The 13,961-nt window shown below is 39.3% G+C and overlaps 1 protein-coding gene across 12 annotated transcripts in view; it reads left to right on the top strand.

Annotated features, from left to right (window-relative positions):
- DLG2 (discs large MAGUK scaffold protein 2) overlaps window positions 1-13,961 on the top strand; it is a 1,040,329-nt gene that overhangs the window by 253,994 nt on the left and 772,374 nt on the right. The window contains exon 1 of one of the 12 annotated variants that reach the window (XM_055801305.1): window positions 9,471-9,597. The exons of the other annotated variants lie outside the window; for them this stretch is intronic. Coding sequence (XP_055657280.1) covers window positions 9,478-9,597 — 120 coding nt within the window. The 5' untranslated portion in view covers window positions 9,471-9,477. Of the gene's footprint in view, window positions 1-9,470; window positions 9,598-13,961 lie in introns of those variants that run through there. 12 annotated transcript variants of the gene reach the window in all.

Genomic DNA, 13,961 nt, shown 5'->3' with positions numbered 1-13,961 from the left:
CAGCCAAAACCAGGACAACACTCATCAATGAGGTTGCAGGGTGACATACAGAAAGTATAAGTGAAAGACGTAGGTAAAAGTACTGTTTCGGAGAAAAACAAACACCCCAAGAATTTTCTGTATTTAATTCAGAATTAAAAAATAAGGGACAGCTCTAGAAGTATTAGTGGATGGTCAATCATAGAATCACAGAATGGTTGGGGTTGGGAAAGACCTTTAAAGATCATCTAGTCCGACCTCCCTGCCTTGGACAGGGACATGTTCTAATAGGTGAGGTTTCTCAAAGCCCCATCCAGCCTGGCCTTGAACACTTCCAGGGATGAGGCATCCACAGTTTCTCTTGGAAACCTGTTCCAGTGTCTCAGCACCTTCATCATAAAAAATGTCTTTCTTATGTCCAGTGTAAACCTACCATCTTTCAGTTTCAAACAATTACCTGTTGTCCTGTCACTACAGGTCTTGGTAAAAAGTCTCTCTCCATCTTTCTTAAATCCCCCTTTAAATATTGAAAGGTTGCAGTAAGGTCTCCCTGGAGCCTTCTCTTCTCCAGCTCTCTCAGCCTGTCTTCACAGGAGAGGTGTTCCATTCCTCTGATCATTTTTGTGGCCTCCTCTGGACCCACTCCAACAGGTCCATGTCTTTCCTGTACTTAGGACTCCAGAGCTGAGCACAGCACTGCAGGTGGGGTCTCACCAGAGCAGAGGGGCAGAACCACCTCCCTTGACGTGTTGGGCCACACTTCTTTGTATGCAGCCCAGGATACAGCTGGCTCTCTGGTCTGCATGTGCAGATTGCCATCTCATGTCAAACATTTCATCCACCAGTATTCTGAATTCCTTTCCTCAGGGCTTCTCTCAATCCATTCATTCCACAGTCTGTATTGATAGTGATGAACTCCCTAACCCGGGTTCAGGGCCTTGTAATTAGTGTCATTGAACTTCATGAGATTCACATTGGCTCACTCCTCAGGCCTGTCAGGGTCACTCTGGATGACATTCCTTCCCCTTAGCACATCAACTGTGCCACTCAGTGTCATCTGCAAATTTACTGAGGGTGCAGTCAATCCCACTGACTCTGTCATTAATAAGGATAACGAACAGTACTGGTCCCCGTGTGGGCCCCTGTGGGATACCACTTGATACTGATCTCCATGTGGACATTGAGCCATTGACTGCAACTTTTTGCAGGCGGCCATCCATTCAATTCCTTACCCCTCAAATAGCCCATCCATCAAATCCATCTCTTCCCAATGTAGAGACAAAGATGTTGTGTGAGACTGTGTCAAAGACCTTACAGAAGTCAAAGTAGATGACATCAGTTACTCCTCCATTATCCAGCAACGCAGTCACTCCATCACTTCACTGGAGAAGGCCAGCAGATTAGGGATGATTTTCCCATTGTGACGCCATGGTGGCTGTCTCTAATCACCTCTCTGCCATCCATATGCCTTGACATAACTTCTAGGAGGATCTATTCCATGATCTTACCAGGCACAGAGGTGAGGCTGACTGGTTGGTAGTTCCCAGGGTCCTCCTTTTATTCTTTTGAAAAAATGATGTGATATTTCCCTTTTCCCCGTCACTGGGTGTTTTGCCTGACTGCCATGACTTTTCAAATATGATGGTGATGGAGATCGGCTCAGCAACTGTCTGCCATTTCCCTCAGGACCACGGGATACATCTCATTGATTCCCATGGACTTGTGTATATGAAGCTGAAAATAATACAGCTGAAAATAATACAGCTGAAATAGAGGTGAAAATATTTTGACTTGATAGCTAAAGGAGGAGCTGAAGTAAGGAATGAAATCATTGGTAAAGCTCTACAGGAAAGGTCTCAATCAGTCATGGGAGTTTTTTGCTGACTTTATTGTTCCTGTTAGTATAAGTTTTTAAAGTCTTAGTCTGGGGATTATTTTTATGATTTGGATAGTCTAGAGGGAAAAAGTATCTATGCTGGCTAGGTGTCTTCACATGTTGGAAGTCACAGGTCCCACAGGAGATACAGATATAACATTCAAGGATTTTTATAGCATTAGGTGTATAGTTATACAGAAGTAATATGGATGCCCGATTTAAGCACAGTTTTCTTAGATTCCATAGGCAAATTGGTAAACTGTATTTGTAAAAGGTCTGATTACAAGGGGACCATTATTTACACTTGTAGAAGTACATTATTTTGGTTTGTTTGGCTATATTTCAAAGAGAATTCTCTCCACTAAGAGATTTTTCCCCCCTCCTTCATATCTTCACTTATTTTGAATAGTCTTTTTTTTTTTGTAAAAGAAAAGAAACATTATTAGATTTATTACAGTATTAGAATAATTAGATTACCTATTTATTCTTTACTGAGCCCGATAATTTGCTTTTGACTCAGAAGGCTTCTAGAAATATCTTGACTCTTGATTTGAAATCATTAAGACATAGAAAATATACTAATTGCCTTGCAAATGGTTTCACTTGTTAATTATCCTTTGTTTTCAAATGCTGCACAGGTTTGAAATAACTTCAAGAATTGGCTAAATTTAAATGTATTTTCAAAATAAAGGTATTTGTCTCATTGATCAGATTTCTACCTGAGGTATGCTAGCATATTAAGCTAATAACTTATCAATTGAATGAAGAGGAATAGCTACAGCATGGCTAATAAATATCTATTTTTGTACTTTCCATTGTAAAACCTAACATTTTGCTTATTTAATGAAAATACTGGCTACATCAGGAAAAAAAGCCTAAATATCTGTTTTCATGAAAGCATAAGTTACTTCCACAGTTAAACAATTATATATCATATTTCTTAATATAACAATAGGTTCCCTTGAAATAGTTTCCTCAAATAAAATCCCAGTACAAAAAATAAAATCCTACATATTTTTACACATATAGGTCTTTATCAAGTACAATATAAACCCAAGTTGTTATACAAATTTACAGTAAGAGCTTTTTTTTTTTTTTTTTTTTTCATACAGAAAGGTTACAGTAATTTCCTGGATGAAAACTGCTGGAGGTTTATTTTTAAGTACTGTAATAAATGCAGTTGAACTTTGGAAGTTCATTCCTTCTTCATTCATGCTGTTACCATGGAAATGTGGATTTTATGCTTAAATGAATTAGCTTAGTTCATAAATTATAAAAGTAAAATGTTAATTCATAATTGGGGAGTGATGGCAAATCGTGAGAAGACAGACATCGTTTTCCCCAAGTTTAGTTATCTCCAAGCTTTTCCAACAATCCTGGTAAATGATTTTTTGGAGAGAAAATAAGCATAGGCTTCTAATTGTCTGGGCTTTTTACCTTGTGTTGAGTGCTACATCTATCTGGGCTGAACCATGGGCAGCGTGTATCAGAAAGGCCCAACTACTTTGTATACTAGCTTCTATACGGAACTACAGTGAAGATACTCTTGTATTGCTCCTGGTATTCCATCTCACAAACATGCACTTTGCCGACAAGCATAGCCCTGCATGCATGTGAATGTGTATGTACATATAAACAATGCAGAATAAATGGGAATCTGTCTGTCTACACACACACTGCTATCAAGGTGACAATCTTACCCTACAAAGGTGCAAATATAAAAAGCACCATGCACAGATGGCAAGCTTCAGCATACATTTTCACTTCCAGTGCTTCAAAACTATAGAGTTTAGAGCTTCATGCCTTTTCTGCTAATTTATCCATCATAATAACTTCCCAGAGGTGGAAAATGGGGGAAAAAAACCCCAAAACCACACTCCAAAAAGAGCAGTTTTGCTAGATTAATCTCATTCGGAGAAACGATGATACCTTCCTGTTGATCGTTTTGATCTTCACAGAAACATTTCCATAAGAATAAAGAGTAAAGCAAAGATTGTAGTCCCTTTGTGAGAGATTTTGAAGGACAAGTTAGACAAACATTTGCCAAGAATACTCTACGTATGGTCAATCTTCCCTCAGCAAGGAAGACAGACTAGATTATCCGCTAGGATCCCACGTTGCCATGGCCTTTAATATGACTGTGGATGGAAATATCTTTTCAAAGGTGTTATCATGAGAATGAAGGTCAAAATGAAAGGCAGCTGTCCTCTCGCACTCACAAAATGAAACAGACGTTGTGGTGATGTGTTAGTGATCAGTTTGAGTGGAATTCAGGAAATTCAGCTGGGGATTTTCAGAGCTGAAAAATTCTTCACAGCCTGGGTGTCTCAATGAAGGCTGTAACGGAAACAGAAAACAGAAAGGGCCCCTAAACCGCTTCCCTTCTCAATCAGTTGGATAGGATGAGGTATATCATAAACTTGATCTACAGGTTAACAGCAGAGCAAAAATGGGGCTTTGAGTAACTCAAGATGCTTTGTCAAGTTTAATCCAATTCCTTCTTTCTGGGCCTCTGTTCCTTGGTTTGCAGTATTCTGTTTTAGGGTCATCGGAGGCAATGAGGAAGCCTTTTCTGAGAAATTTGGTCGTAGAGAAGACTCAAAGTTTCACTCCATTATTCACTTATTTTTTAATTATTATTTAGCCTTACAGTTTCTTTAAATTTGCTTATTACAAATGGGTTTATGGCTGTTTGGTTCATAAAACATGTATAAATTTAATATTGAGAAGGAATAATGTCTAAGTAAATTATGTGTTTTTCTCATATATTCCATCAAAACCTTCCTCAGTGCAACCACAGAGGACAGAAAGCAGAGAACTGGAGGAATATTATTAAATGCTCAAAAATCAGACAATTGTATTAACAAGATTGTGCAGGAAAAGAGAAGAGGAAAATTTTCAGGAAAAACTGTGGCTTAAGTTAAATCAGCCCAGAGGAAGGTCTTCACTGTTTACTGGCCTGGAAGTAAGGAAGAATATTTGACACAGCAACTTTTGCATCAGAATGCCAGGGTGCCAGAGAGATATTTACAATACTGGAGATGAGAGTTTGTAAATAATCTATTCAGCCTTTATCTTTCTCCTGGAGATTTTAAGATTTGCTGAGCTCAAGCTGCTCATTATTTCCTCTGTCTGTTGTGTTTTACTAGACTTTGCCACAGTGGAAAGCAAGCCACCTTGCCAACTGTGGCTTTTGTTCCATGTTCTTCTTTCAGCCTGTTTCCAGATACTCCATAGGCTCAATCCACTCTTCGGCAGTCAACATTGCCCATCTAGAAACCACAGCACCCCAGATGTGCCATCTGTCTCAATGCTTCCTGCAACATCCCACCCCCCGACATGGGTATTTTCAGTGTAGTGAACTTCCTGTAGCTATACAAAATAACATTTTAATGACAATTTAAAATCTCAGAAATGGGGAAAGGGGTAAAACCATTTCAGTTTAGAGCTCATGTGCTGAAATCAGAGGCATTTAAGCAATGCAGCATTAGGGTGCTGTATAGATCGTATCAGTGCAGTGTGCAGAGACAGGGTGTGATGGAGCATGACTGTAGCCATAGCGCCATGACTGCACAAGCCAGTACCCCCAGCATCACTGCGAAAAGAAGGAGAATTACACCCTTGGCTGCTGGAAGTCGCTGGCGCAGATTATCAATGTTGATATTAACAAGAGTTATGTGGCCAGACCCTACAGGAGGCTTTGCAAACCCCCATTATGTCCAACTCCCTGCAGACATCCACTCTCACCTCTTTCAAAAGACAGTGAGCATCACTTCTCCCTCTGTCCACTTGGAAAGCAAGGCCCTCTCTTCTTCAGTCCTTTCCCCCCTTTTTTTTCCTGATTTTTCTAGATAATCTCTGCTTTCCTTGTGATCATTAGAGAGTGACAAAATCTGTCTCATTATAGGAAGCCTTTTAAAAGCAATCTATAACATTTATCCACAGATGTGTTGCTTAAATGAAGTGGGGCACATTGCACTATCATAGAGCAAACACTGGGGAGTGTTGCCTTTTTTACTGCATTTTTAGTCTATTGCTATTACTGTTATTCTCCTTTAAAATACTACACTTTCCATGATGTCTGGGACAAAAAAACCCACCCAAACCAAACCTGAAAATGGTTAGGCTGCCAAGGATGAAAATATTACTTTCCAATACAGTTCCATTGTTTCCATACAAGGTTTTCCTAGTACTGTCTCCTTTGTGCCTGTACAGAGCCATAGCACAGCGGGTGTCCCTCACCGCAGCTTTGGGATACAATGGCAATAGGGCTTTTCTATCTACTACTACTGCTATTGCTACTACTACTGCTACTAGCTCCTGGTGCTCTTCTTGTGGGCAACAACTGACACTGCAAAGGGCTGTCCACCCTCACTCCTCTGAAACGTACTGCCCTCGGGGCCTCCCGGGATCAAGGTCTTCCAGGGCAGCATGTTCCCTCTGCCCTCTTTGAACCTCTGCAGACAACCAGGGTTTCCTTCCAGGTGCTCCCTTTTGCCCTTCTGAAGGCACAGGAAGATAAAGTAAAGATGAAATTTCACAAAATTCACAGATGAAAATTCACAAAAAATAAGGTCAAGATAGTGGCTCCACTGGTTTCTGTCATCTAAGAATATTCAGGTAATCCACCATTTGTGTGCCTTTTTAAAGAGGGTCTGTAATGCAGCTCTTTTGGACTTTTGTCTTTCTACTGTTTTCATATGTTACCTGTTTTTTGGTGGTTTTTTTTTGTTTTGTTGTTGTCGTTGTTGCTTTTTTTTTCTAAATGGAGTAACTTCTTTCATCTGTAGGGTTCTTCCCTGTGGTCTCTTGCTTAAGGAGGCCCTGAGCACTTAAGTGTTCTGCTATTTTTGGCATGTCTGGCAGACTTGGGCAAAGCTTTTTCCTCACTCATTCTTATCAACTCTATGTCAAAGACCATGAATATCACCAATATGTGATGCTTTCGAGTAGCTGTTAGTCATAATAAAATATTGTATGTCCTTGATGAGAACATCGCCTTTAAGAATTAGACTGCTGCTGTATTAGGAAATGTTTTGGCAGAGGTGAACAAGCCCTGCAGGGATCTGCTTGTGTAGACTACCTGAGGTAGCCCCTGCTAAATGGATTAGCTTGGTCTGCTATCAAAGTAATACCTTGTTGGCTGGTATAGAAGTTTCAATTTTCTAGCAAATTCTCACACACCACCCAGTTACTACAGGAGGCATCTGCCACGTGGATGGGAGGCTTCCCTTTTCACTCTTACAGTTTATGAGAGTCAGGGTCTGTAATTTCCTAGACAACTTTTCCTTCTAGACTCCAAGGAGTCACGGGAGGATTTTGTGAGTGAAGACTTTGGGACTGCATTATTTCTTGTTTTCCTACATGGAAAGGTCTGAAGTCTTGGGAGTTGTAGAGCTAGCAGCCCTGTTCCTATTTTCCCCATGTTGGTTTTGTTTGCCTAAAATAAAAAGCATCAACTTTTTAGGATTGTGAAGAAGTGAGTTGTTTCAAAGACTTTGCTGACTGAAACCTTGTGTAACTCCTTTGGCAGAAAGGAGGCTAGAATTTGATTTTCATACGCAGCTACATGCTTGCTGGAGCCTTGCCTTGCTGTTCAGGACTGTGCATCTATTCATCTTTGCTTTTTGAATTGCATTTCTCCAGTGTATCAGAATTCCCCAAGATCTGTGATATTTTTTCAATGATTAAGATGCTTGATTTTAATTGTTAATGTACTGTACCACAAAATAAACCATGATTCCTTTCCCTTTCTATTCTAGTTGAAGAGTGTCAGAAAAATACATCAATTAATTCTCCCATGCTTTTGCTGAGCAACACGTTACTATGTTTTAGCTTATTTGATGGATATTGCTGCAGCTGAAGTCTGAACTATCATAACTCTGGGATATCCCAGCTTTATGAACTATAGCATCTAGACCCCAGTTTCATTACTAATAAAAGTTGCAGAATTAGATTTAAGAACAGGGTTCACCTCTTTTGTTCTGGAAGTCATTGCTTGTGCCAAAGAAGGTTGTGATTACTAATTACTTAATTTGTATGACAGATGGAGCTGGGGATGAAATTAAGTAGCTGTCTTAGGATACATTGTAGAGCAATATCTAGCTTTAAACACGACTGCCTTTTGCGTTCCTAAAAAAAGGCACAAACAATGACAGGCTAAAAATAGCTGTTCACTTGGAGTTGACGACAGTTTCTGAGAGCTTGTCTTTAGGAAGATGTTGGAAAAAAACCTGCCGTCTTCCCCTCCCCCCTTTTTTTCTTCTTTAAGTGCACGTCCTTCTGTTTAAGCTTCTTCACCTCATTGCCCACAGAAAGATATCCACTGACTTTGATAGGACTTCAGTATTTCTGCGGATTTCCAAGGGGGTTTACGTAAAGCATTATTTAAAGAAATCCTAAAAGTCACTGCAGATATTTCTATTAAGTTATGCTTATTCTACACAAATTGCTCTGTGCTGATAGAGAAGGAGGTAGTAAAGCCTTTTTCACTCTTTGCCTCCTACAGTATCTGCTGCAGTGAAAAAAAAAAAAAAAAAGAAAAAAAAAAAAAGAGAGGCTTTTCTGGTTTTATTCCTGAAGACTGCTTCATAATTCAGTATGAATATCAGTGGTTCCCAGTGCTGTAAACAAAGAGTTGAGTCTTTGACTTTGTGTCCCTGCAGTCTAGTAAATAATCAGTTAATTTGTAGCATCCCAGCAGCTGACAGGAGTGAAAGAAGAGGTTTGATCTTATTTTTGTGCTTGTGAATTAAAGCCTTGCCTTCTGGCTAGATTCTGAGTTCCCTCCTTCTGGAAGATATTTGAGCATTTTGAATTCAGAATATGTACTTACAAATGTGAGGGCACAGCCTTCTCCATGATTTTTCTGCTTTCATTTTAATTTTGCTCTGTGTTTCTAATACCAGCAAGCAAGAAAACAGTTTGAAAACGATGTCCAGTATCTGAGCTAGGAGCACAATGCAATCCAGGATCTTTAGAACTAGTCCGCTGCATTTTTATTAAATGAGAGTGAAGGAGTAGGTGGGACTTTTTATTTAAAAATAGATTAACACAGGGGACTGAACTTGCATTTGAGGAAATAAGCCAGCCAGCCATTGTCCTTAATCAGAGACTGTATTTGTAAGTAGAACATGTTGAATCTGTCATGATTGATGACGTTGTCTTTGTTAAAAGGGATGCTGCATCTTTAACAAGAGCAGACAGAAACAGTGCAGAATCTACAGTAAATTTGAGGATTGGAAGAGAAACCTTCCTTCATTTTTCTGTGTGTAACATTGGTAAAATCTTGAAAAAGAAAACATCAAAGCCAGGGGAAATATAAGTAACTCACTGCTTACATTTTCATTCCTCACCTTTCCCCTCTGGGTGAGTTCCCCCTCCTTCCCCCCCCACCCCCCTCCTCCGAATTTAAAATGCTGGAAGGAAAAGCTACTGAAGTCCAAGTTTCAGATGCTGAATTCTCTGCTAATTGAAATTACTGGGCATATTTCTATATATAGTCGATGAAGAGATATGTAGCTTTCACTCAGTGCCTTCAAGACATGTCTTTTTGTAGTCAGAAAAACAGAGATCAATGCATTTTCAAACTGACAGAGGGAACGGATGCTCCTTAGTAGCACATGCTCGGGATCGTGTGTGTACCGTTTGTGCAGAGCAGAGACGCTGAATACTGGTCCATATGCTCCTTGTTTACTGCAATGTTTTTTGCATGTTACTGTGCACTCCGGACTAATGTGAAGGTAAGAGGAGACGAGACAACAATTTGGCAGGAATGTACATGTAAAACCAGCTGCAGAAAATGTCTACCTTGTGTTACTGAGTACTTTGGAATTGCTAGCTGAGCAGGCATAATATTACAGGTGGTTGTGGAGGCTTTGTTTTATCGTTGTCTGTGTAGCTAAAGCATAGAAGCATGTTTTTATTTTGCAGTTTAGTGATGTTCAGTTTTTAACTGTTTGCAGTTCAGGTTCTGGGCTTGTATGATCTGATAAACATATTTTGCTACTGTCCAGGTAGGCCAGAAACAAGATGCCAAAGGCTGTTTGTGCAAGACTACATAGCTTCATATAGGATAAGAATTCCTATACTCTAGTCCCCCATGCATCCTCCAAGTGATGCTGCTTGCATGCTTTCTTGTTGATTACTTGTCTGAAAACTGGGGGTCTCGCTGCTGTTATCTGGGTTGGGTTTTGAGCTGATTTGTTTCCAACTTGAAGCAAAATGCATATAAACAAATTATAAGCGATGTCCTAAGAAATAAACAAGGGATTATTACTGCACAATGCTACAGTAAAATGCCAGTTGGCAGCACTGTTCTCACAGTAACTATTAACCAGCGTTTGTCACTCATGTCAACATTTGCTTGCTCTGTTAATTAGTGTTAGAACTTCAATATAAGTTGCTGGATATATTACCTTCTCTGCAAGTAGGACAATATTAGCAGACGGGATCACTGGCATTGAATTGAGCTCTAAGCCAAGCTGTGGGCCAGCTGTGGGAATCCAGTTGCATAATTTAAATGAATTACAGTCCTTAGTCAACGTATTGGGGAGGTACTTTTGACATTCTGGCTTTTTCAAGTTCAAATGAGTGTGTCTGTCTGGGAAGGAAAGCACTGGCAAATGCTGGATAATCATAGTTAGAACTGGTTTACATGGAGAAATAATTGTAAAGGATATTTTGCTTTCAGACTGCTTTAAGCATGCCTCTGAATTAAAATGAGCGTTCTCTATTTGAACTTGGTTTGATATTGATGAACTTCATATTTACTTACTAGGTCAAAATATTTTTTGGCCATTTGATTTAAAAAGCTCACATTTTCTGAGTCTGTTCCTGTGTATGTGGTCGAAGTCTGTACTGCTGATTGCTGTACTGAGCTGCTAAGCTTTCACATTTTATTACTTTCTAATTAACTTTTGCAATTCACTTTCTGTGCCACTTCTGAGAAGGAAGGTTAAAAATTTTTTTTCTTTGAATATCTGGATAACAAGTTAAAAAATGCAAGTTAAAACTTTTAATACTGTTCTATCTTCCTAAAATACATCCATTGTCCTTTCCTTATGCTTTCCCTATGTTTTTGGCAGGTGGATAAATTATATCCACATTATATGCCCTCTGTTCTATGCAGTAAATTGTCAATAAAGAAATGTTTTGAAACCAACCATTCTTTATTGCTCTTTTTGTCCCCCAGCCTGCAGTACTGGGCTGAAGGTGTTCTATTAAAGTGGGTCTGTTGTTGAGGAATGATTTCTCAGTCTAAATAAGAATAGGTACAGGGGAAATTTCAATATGACTATTTTTACTGTAATTTCCATGAGATACCTTATCAGTAAGTACCAGAACAACTGTTAGGAGTCTTATGGGTTTAACTTTTGAAATGTCTTTGTTTCCATTCATAAACACAGAATAAAATGAAAGGTTTGTACTAGCCCAAGTGTGACAATTCTTTGGATAAGGTATTTTTAATTTGTTGAAACTTCTTTAACTGTTAAGTGGCTCTGGAATAATTGCTTGGTGTACCGCATATGTTATTTACATGATATTGTTCTAAGGATGTTATCTTCGGTTGTTCTAATTTCATAAAACTCATCCACTTTTAATGTATACTTTGATCAGCTACTTTCCAAGCTATGCATTGGGTTACAATAACAAAAAATCTGCACAAACTTTGCAAATCCCCCCAGGAACCGCCCAAGTATGGCAGCACCCCTTGCATCCTCAGTAATTACTGTATTCTTTTTCCAACATTGAAAATTACTTAATAGATAGGAGTTTACTGAAAGGTGCTCCCCATGCCTGGTCATTCTAAAACATATTACACAGTGTTTCTGTAACAGAACTCTGTTGCTTTTAACTCGGTTGGCACTAACATAAGCCACAGCTTTATGGGTGGCCAAAATAAATGAAATACATTATAAAACATCTGCTTTGAGTTTTGTATTTTCCCCCTTTTAAATTGGTGGAAAAATCTTAGTGGTTCTCAAATATTTTAGTCTTTAAGTCATAAGATAGAAATAAACTATAAGTACAGGCTGTAACAGGAAATGGATTTGCTTGCCCTGGAAAGTGAAAAAGAAAAGCCATTGGGTCTGTTTCTGATGGCAGCTGCAGTTTATGGCTTTAGAGAAAGCAGATTTTTCAAGTTCAAGGTAGGACTCTTGCTTCTTGATTGCCAGTCGATCTTAAACTGCCCATGCAAACTTAGTTGGCATGTGCAGACTTACAAAAGAAAAAGAGGTCTACCCTGTGCATTCTTAATCAAAGGCTATTTTTACAGCTGACTGAAGAGTAGTACTGACCATGAACACGTACCTGCCTATGTGAATAATTATTTCTTACTGCCTGAGCAGAAACAAAGTCAGTGGTTAAAAAAGGCAGAAAGATATCTGAGAAGTTATGAGCAAAATATCTTTCTCTGTCAGAGTTTCTCTGCACCTACATTTAAAAAATCAAATTCAGCTCAAATTAAAAAAATAAAAAGAAAATGTAACTATCACATACTATTGCCTGTTTACTAGACACAGAATTATTAACATTCCACTTTCTTGCTCTGTCACGTATGCACAATTTTATACCTCAGTGGAAGATACCATAAATAAGCACAGAAATCAGGGAATAACCATCTAAAAGTAGTGCCTCCAGGATCAGACGTGCTCTTGTGGAAATGTGCAGTGTGTCTGGAAAAGTCAGCTCCTACTACATGCAGTAGTTAAATATAATGTTGTATTTTCAGCATGAGTAAGTCTCAGGAGCACAAGCTAACTATGGCAGGGGGCTGCCCAGTGTCAAATGTTTGTAGTTTTAATTGTGTCCACTGTGTATTGAAAATAGTTTCTGTATTTATATGCAAGAGATTTTTAGAGGTTGCCATTAAAAACTTTCTGTTCTTGGCTTAGGCAATTATTTTGAGTTCCCTCAGTATTAGCAATATGTCTTGTAAAACTATGGGAAACATTGCAAATATTTAGGTTCCATAGTCTAAGTTAGAAAAACTGCTGTGGACTGGGGTCTTGCTTTTCTTAAAAGGTGGTAGGTTTGCCTTCCCCTTCCCTTGATGAAGTCTACGTGTAGTCCTGGCAGATTTTTTTGGGAATCTGGGCTTCTATTTCTGGCTGACAGCTTGAGGGTCTTACTGGAGACACAGCTGGTGTTGCCGGGAATTTGGGTAGCAGTGCTGATGTCTTTCGCTTGTACTTTATCATGGCACTTGATGTGAGCGCTGGGCTCTCTCACCTTGAAACACCTCATTCTCAAGAGCAGTCAGCACTGGCTTTGGGGTCATCAAAGCTTCATGGAAAGATCAAGATTTCTTTTTTGTTATGAATTCAGATCCATACCCTTTGAAGTGCCAAAGGCTACCCAGGAGGTTCAGAGTTACTTCAGCAGGAGTTCAAGGCTGTCTTCATGTTAATGGGTACACTTGGCACCTCAGAGAACTGAACTTCTGCCTGAACACTGGGTTAACTAAGAGCCTTTTTTTGTTCTGACTGCCAACTTTGGGTCACCATGGTGGTGATAGAAGTTTTCTACATATGATCCTTTGTATCTCCTGTGCTTCAGGTAGAAGATTATGCTAGCCTGTGTCAAACAGCAACCACAAAGTGATTTATCGCTGAAATTTTGACCTATGCATTGTCACTTTTTGAGGATCTCAGGATGATGCAGAGGACTTGTTGGAGTATAAATGGAGTAAAGCCAGGGCCCATGGAGGGTGCTGGAAGCTGCCATCCTTTAATCACTTTAGCTTTCTCTTGTCCCACCTGCATATCAAAACCATAAGTAAGTATTTTAACTTAGCAGTTTTCAGTTGCAATGTAAGCTGCAGATTAAGCAATAAAGACAGAAGAATCATAGTAACAAATTGCAAAATGTTTCATTGCCAAAAGCTGCGGAACATCACAAATGTTGACTGAGGTGCTGACTTCTGTCTACATTTTTGCATACAGCTCCGTCTTCCCCTCTCCTGCTATATATTAATGACATAGCTACCTAAGGTCTGTATATCACATGTTTCACCACCTGTGCCAAGAATGGTTCTGGTCTTCCAAAGGAAGAGTTTATGGATCTTTCAGTCTTGGGCCTGTATTACCAAAATATGTTCTGC

The sequence above is a fragment of the Falco peregrinus genome, chromosome 4 (genome assembly GCF_023634155.1).
Source record: "Falco peregrinus isolate bFalPer1 chromosome 4, bFalPer1.pri, whole genome shotgun sequence".
In the NCBI taxonomy this organism is placed as follows: Eukaryota; Metazoa; Chordata; class Aves; order Falconiformes; family Falconidae; genus Falco; species Falco peregrinus.
This window is presented reverse-complemented; position numbering and strand designations above follow the sequence as displayed.